This window comes from Ptychodera flava, chromosome 21 (genome assembly GCF_041260155.1).
Source record: "Ptychodera flava strain L36383 chromosome 21, AS_Pfla_20210202, whole genome shotgun sequence".
NCBI classification, from domain to species: Eukaryota; Metazoa; Hemichordata; class Enteropneusta; family Ptychoderidae; genus Ptychodera; species Ptychodera flava.
Window position 1 is genome coordinate 32,194,428 of NC_091948.1, and position 18,481 is coordinate 32,212,908.

The window sequence follows — 18,481 nt, forward strand, 5'->3', positions numbered from 1 at the left end:
TATATGCACTGACTGTCATTGCTAAAATTGAATCTGTGTCAGGATAACTATCAAGAGGAACAATGTACTTCACACATATACATATAGTTATTATTCATACACTGATGGAACACTAAGGTGTTTAAACATGATTAAGTTTGTATTGAATAGTACTTCAAGAAAACAATTCATACAGAACAACACTACTGAAGAAAACTGTCAAAATAAGAGTTATGCATTCTGGGTCACCAATTTCAATTTCTACAGTGTCATGCTTCATCATACATTTCAACTTATTTCATATACACTTATTTGATAGTTGATCCTTAATGCATAGCTTAGAAGATGGCAGAATGAACATTGACATCCTACAACTGAACTTAACTGTTACTGAAATGTTACAGTGATGAGCATACAGTGAACTGCGATGTCACAACATCAATGACACATACATGCATTGTACAGAACTAACCTGCCACCAAATCTGTGACCATTGACTGATATTGGCAGCCATCTTGCTACTTCCACATAGGCATGTTCACACTGTATAGTTTTAGGTTGTGTCATTTCGCATTCTTCATCAGTGATCAGTGTGTAGATGAAATCAACAAATGAAACTGAAAGACTGCTCTTTCCCTTGGTGTCTTGACGGTCTGGTTCTAACATGTCACAGAATATCTCCATGATCTTGTCAAGGGTTGAACTTGGCAACCTGAAATGCAATCAGTCACATCAGTGTTAGCAACTAATAAAGTTGTATGGTATATGCAAGGTAGTTGCATTTATAAGTTGTCAGTGGGGACCATGTTTGATTTAAAGCACGGTCACCTGCCACATCCATGTATGAATTAATAAGTGCAATATCATGATGCTCTAAATTAGGAGAGTGTAGGAAGGGGGTTGAGGGACAGAGGTCAGTCCTATGCAGTAACCTAACTGACAGTGTTAACAGAATAGGAGTTCATTTCCTGGTACATGTCATTGCAAACTTGGCTGACTGTATCAACATGTCATCGGTAGTGATCATATACATGGTGTATACATGTTTGTGATTATATCATTGTAAAGGTAGTGTAACATGCATACTTTTTACACATTTTGGTTTTTGTTTCATGAAGCCTAAAACAAACACTTTGATAACGCTTTAGCAAATGACTGAAAGTGTGTATTATCTTGGTACTATGTATGGTAACTTTGGACTCAGAGTACACATCAATATTTAGTTTTCTCCTGTAAAATTTTCCCTGTGTTCTGTATGGCTCTAAAAGTAGTGGAACGTGACATTGCATGAATTTGACAACAAAGCAAAACTTCAAGTATTCATAACTTTTGGTAACTTATGCAATTGAACTACAATAAAATAACAGAGCATTCAGAATGAAGGTAACTGAGAATTCTGATTTCCCCTGCATATTTTTTTCTTCCAAAATTACAGAATAAGACTTCAATTTTCACCAAAGGTTATTTATTTTTTTTATTTATTTTTTTGCATGCAAAGCATGTTAGGACAGTATCACTTTTGACCCCTTATTGAGGCGGTGATAGAACCAGTCAAAATATTGCCTGACCATTGTGGCACTAGAATTTCCAGTCAGTTAGCATTGACTTCTATATCATTCAAATTTCCATCTGAGGAACTCAATGTAATGGCCAAGCTGTGCATGCTTTACTTACTGTCTCTGACCGGCCTCTGTGATGATCAGGTCCAAGGTATCCTTGACAACTGTCACCTGTTCATCCGTCATCTCATCAGCAACTGCTGCACTGATTTCTCGTAATATCCTGGACAACAAAATACAATTTTTTTTTCACATTTAATGATGAAATGTCAAAACTCTCAGCATGCACACATAAATTGTAGCAACCATTTCCATGTGGAATGCAAAAGTGATGTTCAGCCAATATAAGCTGCATCACCCCTGGAGCAAAACAGACAGATAGGCACCTGTTGTATGTGCATAAAATTGTAAGTTGAAACTTGATATTTTTCTTTGATGTTTTCCATCATAAATCTTGCAGAACAATTTTGTATTTAATGTGGAATAATTGGCTATGTCACATTTCAAATGTGAATCCAACATTTGCTTTACTCATTTTCACTCACCTGTCGATCTCAGAGTCAGTAAGATCTCCAGTTCTGGCACCAGCCCAAGTTTCCCAAATATCAACTGTTGTTTTATCAGCAACAATTGTTACATTGGAATAGTAACCATCAGGATTGACACTGAAACACAATAAAAATACCTCTCATAATACTAACACATCACAGTAAAGTCAACCATGTCCCTTTTTGATTAGCCACGGTGTCTTTGACCACCCAGTACTTCTTTGATTTCTAACAAACCTTTGTATATCCAAAATTTTCTTGTTAACATATTTTGCTTGAAAATACTGGCAGCAGTATAAGGGAACAAGTTATCTGCAACGTTGTACAACTCCAGTTGTCATGGTGTCATAGGGTAATTATTGCTATATAAAACATTAGATGCATAAAACCGTTCACAGTAATTGTTTTATTGGTTCTCTACCGCACTTTTCTACAAGGCATGCATAGTGAGTTCAAAGCACTTGAAAACAACAGTGAGAATCTTTCTTCAATATAACATTTTCAAGAGGTTGAAATCATGACATCTGAGGGGATAGTTTACCTTGCTCCATTGGTAGGATTATCAATGATAACTTGGAACATCTTAGGCAGAGGATTGGCAGATGCTGTCTCCGGTGTCAATACAATATCAATGGAAGCTCTCCTCTGTCATTGACAAAACAAAAACACAATGTCATTTTAGTAAAATCTTCATTTTTTGAGAGAAGCTTAGTTTTCAGAGTGGGTAGTCACATCTCTTGGTATTTTTAATATAAATCACTCTTGAGAAACATGTCAAAAATTTTCCTCTCTATTGCGTCAACTGTCCATACATAACAGTCATTATCAATTTCCTGGATGAAAAATATTGTTTGTAATACAAGAAATAGTGCTTACTTGACCAACTTCAAACTCCATAACACCACTTGCAGTTTGAAAATCAAGTCCCTCAAGAGCTGGGTACACAGCAACACCAGCTATCCTGACTGCTCCAAATAATTCTCTAGTTGACCATGTTATTGACAATGGCTGGGTGCTGCCACCAACACGTTCAACAGTCAAACCAACCAAGGTAGCCTTCTGATCTACACTAGGTAACCTACATGGGAGAGAGAGCCAAGAGATTGCTTATCATATACAGATGCATGTAGGAGTTAGTTGAGCAACATATGTGCACAAGCGATAGGGAGTGCACATACATGTATGGAGTGTACTGGTCAAAATACAGTAGTATTCCTGTTGTTGAAGTGGTTTATTGCCATTATATCATAATATTAAATTAAAATTTTTGCGTAAATCATCAAAAAGGTCATTTTTTTTTTACTAGCTAAGAGCTGGTGCCTGTTCCAACTGTACTATATTGCAAATAAAGAATGGTTAATTTCAAGTCTCAACTAATCAGATTGTAGCATTTGCAACATCAATATAGTGATATAATAATTGTCACTATCTATTGGACTATCAAATACACTTTTCCAGAACGTTAAATCCATTAATTCTGTAGTATAAATGTACTGAATTTGTTTAATTTAAAGCCCCAGTATTTGTAACTTTTAACAATTTTTTTCATATTTTTAATTAAAATGACATCCTCAGTATGTGAAAGTAGACCATAATTAATACTGAATCGCATGGTTTGCATGCCCAGCCCGCCTCACGATTAACAGTAAAAGGAGTGAAAAATGACTTCTTGTCCGGACCAGAAGTCAGCTTTGTTGACACACGAAACGAAACGTAATCACACCACCGCGCATGCTCAACCACATCTACGCAAGTTTTACTGTGGCGTCCGTAGAAACCATACGCTCTTCGAAAAGGTCTGGTCCATCGAAACTGGAGACTCAGCTAAAAACGCGCGAAAGTTGAGTGAAATACCGGAAAGATATAAATATGTAAGTGTTTACAGATTGTTCCGACTATAATGAGCCGTGCAAACAAACGTCTTGAACAGCTAAACTAACGACGGAGGCAGTCGATTGTAAGCTTCATGCAAGGCACTGCACGTTGTGACCGATGGTACGGAGATCAAGTTTGCTGAATGAATTGAGAGAGAAAAACATATATGAATAAAAATTCAACACTTCACCATTGTAATCATTGAACTAGTCGTTTCTTCCATCATGGAGTATAATGAAAATTTCGTTGAAAATAAATGACGGGACTGATTCTGCTCCGTCTACTCAAACGAAGTTTTGTGTACGGCCAGGCTACGCTGCAGGCAACACAGCCTATCAACTTCGCATATCGTTGCCGTACGGTGTAATTGAAAACGCTCAGAAAGGAAAAATTATATCTTGAATGCAGTACAAAAGTCTTACTTATTAAATTTAAAAGTATTTCAAAATAATATCGAACGTAACGGGTATCTAATCCTCACAGGGACTACAGTAGTACAACAAGTATCGGCTAGCTGCGATGCGATGGAAGTTCGAACACAAGAGAGATCCCGGCCTCACTGCAAAGTCGTCCCCTGCGCACCCGGCCCGACAGCAAACTAACCTCTTGGTTTGATTCTGTTCTTTATATTTTTGTATAAATTCATGATACATATCTGACTTTCACAACTGTACAATTGCTCAGGCTGTAGTCTACAGACGATCGGAGGGAGCTAAGGCAGGCCCCAATTTGCATGGACAATGCCCGGGACAATTATAGAAGCGGCGGCTCGATGAGAAAGTCATTCACATAAACCTAAATGAAGTGATCAATACAAAACTTTTAAACATCACTGGTTCTGAAAATTTATGATCAACGGTTCTGACCTACGGAATTTACACTGCGACGTTGTTTTTTGTGTGTTTGGCCAGCTACTAGACCTGTAAGGCTGTACTACATGGAGGTAGTAGACTGTTCAAGTGCAGCGGGGTCGGGCCGAGATTGGTGTGTGGGGCCTGCAGCAAGGTAAATTGACAGCGTCCATCGCAGAATGCCCGCGTGTTATCCTTTCTCGTTTGGGAGGAAATTTACCGCTGTATTCAGAATGCTTTTTACCAGTATAAAAGCTCAGTAACTGATGCATCAAGAGCCAAGAGTCTGTAAATTCCTTAGCAGTAGCTCCATTGTTTTTTTCTAAATTTTCGCTGAGATACAGCAGTGCGTATACTGGTCCCGATCGTTCGGACTCAGGCGTTCACAGCTGTTTAGGGAGCCGTCATTATTTACGATCTGGGGGTCGGAGGAATTACATTAGAAACTCCGAAATTTTGAGTCGCACCCCAGCCAACCATGATGACTTTGAGTAACCCCCTCTCTAACAGAAAGTTTGGCTTACCTGAGCCCATGTAATAATATGTAGATATAAAAGCTCACCTAATAAGCAGTCTCCGACCATTTGGATGGGTAGCATGTCAATATGGTATGGTTAAATGTCCAAATGGTTGTTGAACTCAAGTCAAATAAAATATATTTCTGATAATATAAAGGATGAATTCACAACAGTTCAGTTTTGTCCTAGATCCTGTGCACTTATAGTGATATCTGTCGAGAACATTTCTCCATGACCCAGCCTCTCCTTCCACCTCTGGTAACGACTGCAGAAAACTACTGTGTGACATCATCATCACCACTGATGCCTTGCTTCATCTAGTTGATATTTATTTGTACTGTTAGAGTATTTATTTTCTTTTTATTTAATATGTATCAGAGTAAAATATATATAATCAACCAATAATTATGTCATTGAGGACAGAGTAAGACAAAGAAAAAACATTTTGAGCACCCCCTTATAACTTTCAATTTTTGAATGACCCCCAGGTCGTAAATACTGACGGTTCCCTTACATGCTGCCAAAGGCCATCGCGTTCACTGCATTCGACAGCCTACCGTACATTGCCAAACTATGTGCTTCGATTTCGCAATCACCTTGCCGCTAAAGCGACAATCAGCTGAAATTTAATACTTCAAGTTACTCAATTTTGATAGCTATTTGCCTACAGAAGTGAGCCAAGTGTATATAGTGTCGTCTTGATTTTACATCGGTACCCGGAGTGACCAACTGCAGGGTGCGCATCGGTGCACTGCCGACTGCAGTTTGAATAATCCGTATATACCGCACACGGTACCAGAATAGAATGTTAGACTCCTCTGCCAAAGTTCTGTATCCTCTGAAACACAGTAGCAGTACGTATTTGAACGGAGAAGAACAAAATAAAACCATTCGCAGGTCATTCAGCCGGCGACCATGGGCGATTACCCAGGCAGTGTGGCGTGGCATGGCAAGGCCCCAGGAATGTTGCAGGCTCGATGATGTCATCAGTATCGGCGTTCTCGATCACGTGCACAGCCTACAAATTGTCAACAAACCCGCGCGGCAATCCAACTCGATCGCGCAATATTTAGCGTTTGTATGTCACTACAGGAGCACAAATTTGGCTTATTTCTTTACTGAACAACATTTCACGATGGATGTAAGAGAATAATATGTAATTTCGAACATAAAAAAGGTTAAAAGTTACAAATACTGGGGCTTTAAACAGTTACTCCCATTACTTCAAGTCCGGATTCAAAATTCCTCACCTTGATGCCACAGTAAACTGTATGAGTCCATATGGGTAATCACTATCTAACATGGTAACATTGGCTCGGTTTCTGTTCATATCAATGGTGGCGCCATCACCAGCTCCAGTCAGTATCACAATGAATGATCTGCTGAATTCAGGTTCCTGTCAATACCAAGTAAAATCATACATACTTTATTTAAACATCCTGACAAATTTGTTTGGTATCTTTAAAAACAAAAAGTTTTGTTCAGTTTTTGTTCATAAAACTTTAAATTATCCTCTTTCTTGGTCAGAAATAAAAATTAGATTGTTCCTATGGAGATTTTCAGATTCGAGAAGCACTCTTCCTCAAATTTTCAAACATTCAAAATTCCAAATTCCAAACTGTGGCAATTCTCTGTGTTAATTCATGGGTGAAAAATCAAATCACTGATGTTCATAAAAAACAAACAAAATATGGGGAAGTTGATTTTCTAGATACAAGATACACCAACAAAAGTATTTGAGTTCAAATATCCGTCACCATGGCTACCATATTGACACAACTAAACACTTCCAAAGTACAACTGAGGATGAAAGATGTTTCAAATTAATAATATTGTTGTAGATTGTTGTTGTAAGATTATTATTTTATAAACTGACAACCTCATTTACCTCATCTTGTTTCAGCATTAGGTCGAGAGTACAGAATCTCTCTCCAGCGACACACAATGTCTCACCACTAACTTCCTCCAGCTGTTCATACAAACCAGAATCTGGGGTGCTGGGATTCTCATATGTGGCTTGCCAACTAACCTGTAAGTGCATGAAACATGTGAAATGAGACCATGACAATCCACTAGTACATGGTAAATACATATTAACATCACCATATCACTAACCCTTATCCTACCATGTTCATATATTACCATTAAGTCAAGTTTATCAAAACCAGAGAGGCACAACATGCCCCATCTATTGCCCCCTGAAAACATAGATACTGTAAACATGATTTACTGACTTGACCCACTGTGACATACATACAAAGTAGGTGAAAATATGTGTAGGTTTTGACTCAATACTGCTTTTTGCTGACTCAGCAGATGGAGTAGTGATAAGCCTTGCAGAATAAGGGTTAATATTATTGCTGTGAATATTCAGATTATGTTCAGTGTAATCTTGACAGCAGAAGTATTTCATGCAGTTTATATACACCATTGTTTTACATTTTCACTTCAGTACTGACTCAATTATTCATGGATTTTTCAGAGAAATGTGGAGGAAGATGGAATGTTTTGAAGTGATTGTTGTAAAAGTCACCAGTAAAACAGCAACTGCAAAAGTCAAACTGAATGAAGTGACTGCATGTACAGTCCTTCGTAACATAAGTAATGGAGCCAGGTACTTAAAACATGAAACGTAACTGTATAAACACCTTTTGAAGAGGTGGATATTTTTATCATACACTTACAGTGACTTCTTCAAAGAATGCATCTCCTCTGTCCACAACCAGATTTATAGCTGGTTCTGAATCTTCATCAACATTGACATACATTGAGTTGTCAGTAAAACCAATCATACCATTGTGATTGTCACTGCCAATAATGGTGATTTTGACATATCCCTGTGAAAAGCAATGCAAGATCGATCACACAATGGCCTCTATGACTGGAAACATGTCCCTCCAGACATCTCTCTGACCAAGACACCTCTCTAATATGGAGACATTTTCAAATCATGTGTTACAATGGAATCGAACTTTAATCATCTATCAAGGACACTTCTTTGTTAAGAATAGCTATGGGCAGCCATTCCCACGGGTGTCTATTTTAATTAAAACAAACACTCATGATGCAGTTTTTCTGCATTTATTGTTGATACAGTTATTGGGAAAATCCTCAGGTTGCACAACACTAGTACTGGCTTACAGTACACAGAACAGTTTCACAATATAACAGGTATAATATTGTAGCATCAATCATGAAAGAAATGTGGACAACTTCATAAAATGATAATATTTAGAAAAGTGCCAATGAGAGAGCAAATAGGAATTATGGGTAATTTGTGCCATTGATTATTAGGAAGGAAGTTCTGACAAAGGAAGAAATTTCTAAAGAATGTGAAAGTTTTAGAGGGCGCCCTCTGGAGGCCCTTTGAAACTCATGATGTCATACCCTGAGGACTTGTTGCTGTGGATCATTTGGATCAATCATTCCTTCAGCTATCTTGGCACCACCACTAACATCACTCAGATATACAAAGAATACTTCAGATGGTTCAGGTGTTGGGTCATCCAGAATTACCACTGTTATTTTCTGTTCAACAGAGTTCTCCTGCAAAATGAAAACATTCAAACATAATGGTTAAATTATAATACAAAAGGAAATTTTGTTGTTTCACACGATAGCAATAATTGCAAACAAATTTCAATTTTTTGCTTCATGAGAAGAAATGTTCCATAGAACATTCCTTGTTGGAACAGCACTTTTGTACACCAAGTCTTTTGAATTAAAACTTAGACCTGGCTGAAACACACAAGAATACTTTGCATTTTACATTCACATTGAAGATAAGTGAGGTCTGTTTCAATAGTGTCATTTTTTTCTTTGGCTGCTGTACTTACAATGTAATGGTTTACTGTATTTGCTGAAATCAAATACACAAAAATTCAAGATTCAAAGGTCCTCCCTTGATTGCATGGTTGTTCATGCCATGAATTTGCTATACTTTGTCCTTGCAGTGCTAAATTCATTCATTCATGAATATTGTGTTGCTGATATTGGACTTGTACTTGGAATGGAAAGAAATTTACGTCTTCATGTGAATGATCTCTGCTAGCAACACAATAATTAACTAGTGGGTTACTAACCGCAAATGTGATGATGGTATCAAGCACATCATAGTCTTGTCCAACAGTGGCATGTGGTTGGTCACGTACTGCATACAATGCCTCTGCTATGGTGTCAGTGTTGTTAGATGGTTCTGGTGTAACACCACTCTCGCCTCCTCCAATGGTTCTGACTCTGACACTGACAGTGTCATATGTACCAACTGTAAACAGACACAACACAAGGTCAGATAATGCCATGTATGACAGTATCCAGAATTGGGTATGCAATCTCCTTCAAAAGTACAGATTTGTTGACGTGTATGTTTGTGAAATAAGTTTCATGAAATGCTTACTTTGATGACATGATGCAGAACAATGTATAAGTATAGTGTTGCAATGATGATGATGATGATGGTCGTGATGATAATGATGATGATAACAATCATGATGATGATGACATGTCATGCTTACACCAAACTTTTAGTATTCTATTCACCATGTCGCTGATACTGATGGCCAGGTTAACAATCAAAATTGACATAGAATGCAACACAAATGGCAGGTATACTGTACATTTCAATGACACTAAATATGACAATTACGGACTCAACAAATTATACACTAACAAGGGGGATGAGACAGGAAGAAATTATAAAATTGATACAATATACTTACAATATCTGTGAATAGGTATCTGAATAACTTTGGCTCCAAGATCATTGCTTTCAGAAACTTCAATAGGAGCAGAATCTATGCTGAGAACACCATAAGGATCATTACTGGCTTCTATGACAATGGTAGATGATGAGTATGCTGAACTGATGCGGGGACTCACTCCTGTTGGCAAGTACAGATATGAAATGAATTAAAATGGACTGTTGAGCAAAGCAGGCATGGTGTAGTGGATAGCTGTATGAATACAAAATATTACAATTTGCACTGCAATGGTTGGAAGTGAATATTAAAATTACATTCAAATTCCCCAAGTCTGAACACAAAACATTTGCTTTTTTATTTTATGTGTAAATCCTAAACACACTAAAGAAAGAAACTCAAGCACAAATTGGCTGTTGGAAGTAGCCTAGTTGACCTGGCTTAAAACTTCAATGTTGTCAGGTTGATCATGCTAACTATGGATCCAAATATAATACATACTGACATCATAAGGATCATTACTGTGTCGATAACAGCCTGTTTACACTTGATGAGATACAGCAGAATGGAACAAACACACAGATAGGTCAATAAAGGTATGGAATGTACAACTACCTTGAGGTCCACTTGATGGCAATCTTTTCACTTCAGTGATGTTGACAAAGAACGTTTCATCTCTCTCTGGTTCAGGCTGACTGGGGTTATCAGCTTTGATGAATGCTTGCACTGATGCCGTTCTCTCTAATTGATTCATGGTAATGACCCTCGTCACAGGCGTGAAATCAACGTATTCATCTGCTGTGTCAGCAAACGTCTGATAGGTCACGATGATGTTACCATAGCAACCAAACCTTCGCTCAATCGTAAGAGACAGCTGCGAAATGAGAAATGGAAAATTTGAGTGTTGTGAGTAATTATGTTGGATGTAACTGAATGTGACAAAATTGCACATTTGTATTCATCGCATACTTACAGTGTACTCTCTTAGAAAGATGGGAACAGGGTTTCCAATCATAATATCATGTTTAATTTACCTCAAACTGCTTTATTCACCTCGTTACTTGTAAATTCTGGCCAGCACTTCTAATAAATCTTGTTAATTTGAAATTGTAAGTCACCACAATATCATGAAGCTAAAGTTAAACTGGTTCTGAACATTTTGTTGTGACAGTAAAAATTGCAATGCAACAACCTAATGGTAAACAATTAGCTTGACTACATCATATCATCTTGTGTTAACTCTGTTCAACTTATTTTGAGTTCATTCACCTCAGTTTCTTCCTCTGGAGTGCTGATCTGTCTGGATGTGGCTGCAAATCCTAACACACCATAGGGATCTATCTGCATCACAGTATTTCCATCTTGTAGTCTTGCACCACCTGCTACATTGGTTGATACTGAGACCAGGTACACTGCAAACAACTCTGTTGGTATCTCATTAGGATACAGCTGTATTAACAGAGACAATGGATAGAAATATAATTTACATGAATATTCTTTTCTGTAAAGATAAACACTACTCAAATAATTTTGTGAAAGAAAATTCCCTTCATGAGTTTATCAAAATGTGCTGTATTGACTTAGTTTCTAACAAAATTTAACAACGATAGCAGTACAGATATATTGAACAGTTTGACTTGTTGGGCTAAGCCATATTGTAACAAAAAAATTTCAAAGCTTTGACAGATGTAGTTCAAAGTTTATACTCCTTTCTGAAGACTCAATGCTGATGATTGGTGAATTCTGACTGCCAATCCAAGGTGATCATGGTAGGTTACAAAAATTGCAAATCTGAAAATTAAAGGTTTGATCAATTTTCTTCACTTTTCATTTGCTGTGAAAAATGAGGCAACTGGTGAAGAAAGCGTTGACACAGATTCATCTTGAAAACTGTTTTAATGATTTCCCCATGGCATATTGTCAGAATATCAATGTTTCCCAAGTGTTTTCAGTGAGAGAGTTCACCATGTGCCTTCCTCTCAGAACTGTCATATTGCAGTTATCATCACAGTACCTGGACAGCTAGAGCTTTCAGGGAATTTCCATGCAGAACAGTTGATGATCCAACACTTGGTGATACACTCCCTGTTGTGAATCCAAATGGTAATTCACCTTCTGGAAATCCACCCCGCCAATTCACAGTCACATCTCCATAGGAACCAGTTCTCTTGATGGTTAGGATTGCTTCATTGATCACTGCAAGATAGAATAACATTAAGTAAATACAATGATTAGAATATTACAGTATGTTTATAATCTCTCTCTTATGTCATTAGAATCACTATCCTGGTTTAACAAATTATCTTCTTGTTTCATAGTTCATTGAAAAATGATCCAAAAATTCATTAATTAGTCTCCTATGATCAAATTCCTTGATGTATAATATTCATTTGAAGTTTTTAAATAGAGATCACTCCTTAAGAGACTTTCACTAGCAAAAGCATAGACCTAAAAACGGAAGGACAGGCAACTGCCAGAAAAGACAAAGAAACTTGCGTGTTTACCCGTACGATCTGGGTTATAATCCTCTGCGCAGTTATGTAAACGCAAAACACGTCACGTGATGACACAGTGACGTCTTGGCAGCACTGGAGCTACACAGAAGACGCTATACCTGTGCTGTCGAGTCAAGTCGCGTTCTGTTCCGGGGTCTAGTTCACGTTGTTTTCAAGCATTGTATTACCCATTGATTTTTACAGACAATTTTGCTACCATTTTCGACAGATGAGTCACTATTAGGTATATTTATTGTTGTTGTTTTTTGTAATTCCCGTCAATTCATGATCGAGTCGGCAAAGTTAATTTTGCAATCTAATCATTGTACACCCCTGATAACTCTTCCGTTTATTTCTGATTCATGTGTAATGCTGTAAACTTTCTTTTACTTCATTATGTACTTCTTGCACTTCGGCACTGTAGTATTTTTAAAAACTCGTGCGTCTTCAGCCCGATCGGCCATTGTTGTTTACGAAGCGACTTCATGTTTCAACTGAAATTTCATACCCTGTCATATTTCTCTGCTGTAATGATAATGCATGTCAATGATAGTAAACGTTTCAACGTTAGGTATTTCGTCAACTGACTAGTATTTTGCGGGGCAAATCATGTTTACATTGTAAAACTTGTACCAAATTCACCAAATTTGTACCAAATTCACGTGCAGGCATCTCCAGCTCGATCGGCCATCATGATTGCTGTTGATGGACGATCTTTTTGTGCGTTTCAACTAAGTAATTTTTTACCCTCTTAATAATGCATGACAGTGCTAATGTACGTTTCTACGTGTCTTATTTCGTGGATTGAACTAGTATTTTTTAGGAGGAAGTCATGCGTACATTTGTAAAACTAGGACTATTCACGCGTCTCCGACTCAGTCGGCCATTGTTGTTTACAACACGACATTTTGTGCGTTTCCTCTGAGTAATTTTTCGTACCGTCTCATGTTTCTCTGTTGTAATAATAATGCATGACAGTGCTAATGTACGTTTCTACGTGTCTTATTTCGTGGATTGAACTAGTATTTTTAGGAGGAAGTCATACGTACATTTGTAAAACTAGGACTAAATTCACGCGTCACCGACTCAATCGGCCATTGTTGTTTACAACACGACATTTTGTGCGTTTCCTCTGAGTAATTTTTCTTGCCGTCTCATGTTTCTCTGTTGTAATAATAATGCATGACAGTGCTAATGTACGTTTCTACGTGTCTTATTTCGTGGTTTGAACTAGTATTTTGGGAGGAAGTCATACGTACATTTGTAAAACTAGGACTAAATTCACGCGTCTCCGACTCAATCGGCCATTGTTGTTTACAACACGACACTTTGAAATTAGACGCGAAAGCTTGAGCATGCGCTGATCGCAATGTTGTAGTGATTAACATAATCTCGCGTCTGACAAGCTCTCAATCACGGGAATTTCCGTGAGCTTGCGATACGAGAGATAAACAGTTACGTTTGTTTATGTTAATGAGTGTTCAAGTTTTTCACGGATTATAACCAGGATTACATGGAAGAAAATAGCTAGTTGCCTGTCCTTCCGTTTTTAAGGTCTATGATAAAAGTTATCTAGTTTGGCAAGAAAGTTTTGATTGATGCAAAGCACGAGTTTTGGCCAAGATATACCAGTGTCTAGTGCAGTTTATGTGCATGTTCACAGTGGTAGTCAATGCTAAATCTACCAAGCTTTGTGACAAGGAAGTCTGATAGATGCGTTGGTGTTGAGCTAGAAATATAACTCACACCAAATGAAAGATCAGTAGACTAAGGGTCTACTATGTGTGGAACAGGAAACTCCTTGAAGTAGTTTCCTCATTGGTAACATGAGATGCTTTGAATCTATCCTTGTCTTCGTTTATTTCAACTTTTGTTAAATATAATTGCACAGTTTGAAAAAGTTTGGAAAATGAGACTGTTCACTATTTGGAATGTATTGGTTGGTTAAGACTTACTGTCATTGACTTGCATGGCTTCTTGATCAAATCCAATGACAGAGTTAGCTGCTTCATCTGGCAATGCAAACGTTGCTGATGCACTGCCACTGTCAATCCTTGGATCTATTGTCGCTGTGAGAAAAACAGAGATACAAGTACTTTTAAATCATCAGTATTATCACAACCCTGTTTTGATAAACAGCAGGCTGTCATTACTAAACTGCAAATATCAAAGTCCTGATAATCAATTTGTTATAATAAGTTTGCACTTTTTAAAAATTTGTCAGCATCTTTTGTTATGTACTAGCTGTGATTGCAAATACATCAACAGTTGCTTAATAATCATACAAAACAGTTCAAAAACCATTCAATGTAAAATTCCAAGAATATAAAATTACTGGCAACATATTTTCCAAATAGTATTAACATTCTGTTTTCTTGTGTGCAGGTCTGAAGTTTGATAGTGTAAAAATATGTTTGCTATTTATTGTGTGAATAGATTAGCAATGAAATTATTCAATAAGGTGGATAAGATTAAATCTGCTCATTGACAAATATGATTTTTCAAGTCACAAGTTCTATTCAAGAAATCAAGCTGAAAACTGTATATTTTGCTTTGATATGGTGAAATTCATTTGCACATACAAGTACCGTACATTGGTGTGGTCTGTACAGGAGATTTAGGATTGCACAGCTTGTCATCTCGATTGTTGGGGTCATTGAACTTTTGGTATGCTGAGCTCATTGCACAGAAAATGTGTTATAATATGTATTTATTATGCAGATATGTTCACACAATATTGCTGGAGTAGAAAAACTCTACAAGCTGCTTCAACTATAATTTTACATCCAGGTGTTCATCATTCATTGAATTTTGAGAGATGTTTCGGCCATGCTTGTACTTACCCTCAGTTCCAAGGTAAGTGACCGCAGTTAGAGTGACAGTGAATGTAGAACCCGCTAATAGGAATGCATCGTTGGAAAGCAAAGGGATCTCTTTGACACACTGAAAAATAAAACAAATGGTTTATTGAACATAGACACATGTATGAAATAAGTGCCACTGCGCAAATACAAATTTTTACATGTCAGCAAGTTGCACCCAAGTGTACAGAGATGTACTGTGATGTGTATTGCAGGATACTACAGAATTTATTGCAACTATACAATGTATATGAGTCCTACTTTGAAGGTTTCTTTATGGCAGTTGACAGTAATGAACAAGCTGAAAGTCACTGATAATTGTTGCTAATTTGAGTGCACTTTCAGCATGTTAGGGTACGCCATATAACCTAGCAAGCTGAGATAATTTCTGTTGTAGAAACACAGGGAAAGTGTATCTACCACAGAGAAACTTTCATCAAGGTTGTAAATCAACAATATTAAAGATCAAATTTTTTTAAGTATTATATAGTGAAAGCCTCTTTGAGTAATATTTGGTAAAATAGACAACTTTTGCTCCCTCTCCTCATATAGCTGTCCAATTTCAATAATATGAAATGATAGGACTGGACCAAACCATTATGGGCAAAGGGTTTAATTATAGTCTGTAATAGATAAATAGCTCTACTGATTGTATGATCAGTTATAAGCTTAGAAAGGAATTTAAATAATTTCTAAGTACTTGTTCTTTACCTAGATATTGTATTGTTTCAGAAATACTTGTATAATTTTATGAGACATTGGTTTTTACAGGTTGTCAAAACAATTGAACAAATTAAATTTTTCTGTCTAACAAATGCTGCCACATTTTATGATTTGTACCACTCAGACAAAACAGGTTGTAATGGGACTGTTCGGTTTTAAAATGAAAAACCACAGATTATTGTTTTTATCCTTATATTTTTATGTTCACACTAACATGACTGGATGACTCATAAAACACTTACATTTGCTTGTTCATCTGTACAAATCAGATCACCGCTGTTTGGTACATAGTCATTTCCTGGTTCAGCCTGTCATAAATGAAAACAAAGCATTCAGATATTCAGATCCCACACAACAATATAACTCACGTGGAACTGCTGAAGCAAACTGTATGTAGTATGCACTTTTCTGAAGCAACATTTGAAAACCTACTTCATTTTGTCAATGATGTTTTTCATGCGAAGAATTTAATGAACAGAATTCAATGTTTATGAATTAATAAAACTCAATACTTCATTTTGCAACATAAAAAGCATAAGGCCCCCCCAAAATTGATTTGTTTCTGGTCATCATGCACATCATTTCAAAGTGTGCATGTCAACTCTTTTTTTTCCTGTTTTTCATTACTCCATGGAAAAAAGGGGAAAATGTATCAAATTCCACCAAAAATAAAATTTTTTTTAAAAAATCGCATCACCGCATCATTTTTGCCACATGTCAAGAATGACAAGAAACAAACCTATATTTTTTTTTGGCCTAATAGCTCTATATCACGCAATCAAATTGACTTTCATCATTCCAAATTTTAATTACTGGTAATTTTGTAAACATGAAAAAAGCCTTTTTTTCCCCTCTGCGAAACATGGCCGTATTTCTTTTATTGTAAACTTTATATACGTACTTTATGATAAAACAATTTGCTAAAAAATCTATTTTACTCCAACTGTGCACTTACTCAACAATATTGCCTAAACACTCTCCAGTGTTTAACAAAAGGTTCACATTCCTGTGTTTGTTTTATTGTTTTGAGTGACCTTTTCGAGGTCACTGTATTGATATGCAAATAATGGGAAGCCATTCAAGGGCCATGCCTGCTATAGTTCATACCCTCTCACTGGGTGTGAATGCCACTTCAGGAACTCCAGTGAAAAGAATAATACCATGCGTGAAACGAAATACCAATGCATCACAGATGTTGAGATTAGTCAGTATATGTTAGGAGGCTGCATATGGAGTAATTTAGCAATCATTTTGATGAATAAGCCATTTTTTTGCTCATTTTAATTTTGCCCTAACATATGGCAGAAATAACATGATTTTGCAGAGTAATTTTGTATCTTTGCATTTATCTTTCATTTAGTATTTATGTAGCCTTTCAACTGAAGCAGTGCATGCTAAAAAACAAATCATAGTGTTTGTTTGGCAATAGTCTTAATTCTTTTACAAATGATTTGAGAGTAGATCAACATTTTTACTTACATTATCATACTGTAAAGTGAAATCCACTCTCACATCACCAACAAGCCCAGCAGAACGGCTGACATTGACGCTGACATGGCGGTTCAAGTTAGCCCCCACTGTCACTGTTTGGTCGTTACTGTGTACACCGAACACTCCATGTGGATCATCATTAGCCCTGATGGTCAATATCAAACATGTTGTCAACAGAAAACATAGACAAGACTCTCTCCTCGTCATTTTAAACAGAAACCATCGCGGCTACTGTAAGTCCAGCTGATCCAATACAAAGGGCATGGCTTCCGTTGATGACCCAGTGTGACCAAGCTTTGCAGACAAAGGAAGCCAATTCAGAAGCTAGCAAACACAATAAACCCACACAGGGCTGTACACAAGTAGAACAGGGAGTTGGGTTTCCAAGCCTAATCAGATAGACTGCACTATAAACCCAAGGCACATATGTTGAAATAACAATGCGAATGTTGAGTAACAGCTTGAATTTAATGAAACTAGTAAACATACATGGTAATACTAAAAATAACCTCTGTAACCAGACTAGACTCTCATGGTGGGCTTTGCGACACAGATCATACTGTACATTCAACAACAAAAAACACATTCACACTTGAATATTGAACTTGACAGTACAATGGATTTGAATACATACACATGGTAATTTTTGGTTTATTTTCCTCTTTTAAGCCCATAAAGTTATATTCTGGAACTGACTTATAATATACACACTTCCTGACATTTCAGAAATTTATATCCATCTATATTTAGAAAAAACGCATTTTACCAGGTAGCAGTGGATATTAATATTAATGATATACGGTTAAAGTGAATGGTAAAGCTTACTGCTTTTCTCAATGGTTATGGAAATATGATAATTTTAATGTGGACAAAATAATTGATTT

The 18,481-nt window shown here is 36.8% G+C and overlaps 1 protein-coding gene across 3 annotated transcripts in view; it reads right to left on the reverse strand.

Annotated features, from left to right (window-relative positions):
* Nucleotides 1-18,481, reverse strand: part of LOC139122042 (adhesion G-protein coupled receptor V1-like) — a 95,981-nt gene that overhangs the window by 13,240 nt on the left and 64,260 nt on the right. For all 3 annotated transcript variants that reach the window (XM_070687407.1, XM_070687408.1, XM_070687406.1), the window contains 18 exons: nt 17,586-17,742; nt 16,349-16,414; nt 15,366-15,465; nt 14,478-14,591; nt 12,042-12,223; nt 11,297-11,476; nt 10,643-10,901; nt 10,049-10,210; nt 9,413-9,594; nt 8,718-8,876; nt 8,015-8,167; nt 7,219-7,359; nt 6,581-6,726; nt 2,963-3,164; nt 2,628-2,731; nt 2,084-2,203; nt 1,654-1,761; nt 452-691 (listed from right to left, as the gene is read on the reverse strand). In XM_070687407.1, the coding sequence (XP_070543508.1) occupies nt 452-691; nt 1,654-1,761; nt 2,084-2,203; nt 2,628-2,731; nt 2,963-3,164; nt 6,581-6,726; nt 7,219-7,359; nt 8,015-8,167; nt 8,718-8,876; nt 9,413-9,594; nt 10,049-10,210; nt 10,643-10,901; nt 11,297-11,476; nt 12,042-12,223; nt 14,478-14,591; nt 15,366-15,465; nt 16,349-16,414; nt 17,586-17,742 (2,775 nt within the window). The remainder of the gene's footprint in view (nt 1-451; nt 692-1,653; nt 1,762-2,083; nt 2,204-2,627; nt 2,732-2,962; nt 3,165-6,580; nt 6,727-7,218; nt 7,360-8,014; nt 8,168-8,717; nt 8,877-9,412; nt 9,595-10,048; nt 10,211-10,642; nt 10,902-11,296; nt 11,477-12,041; nt 12,224-14,477; nt 14,592-15,365; nt 15,466-16,348; nt 16,415-17,585; nt 17,743-18,481) is intronic.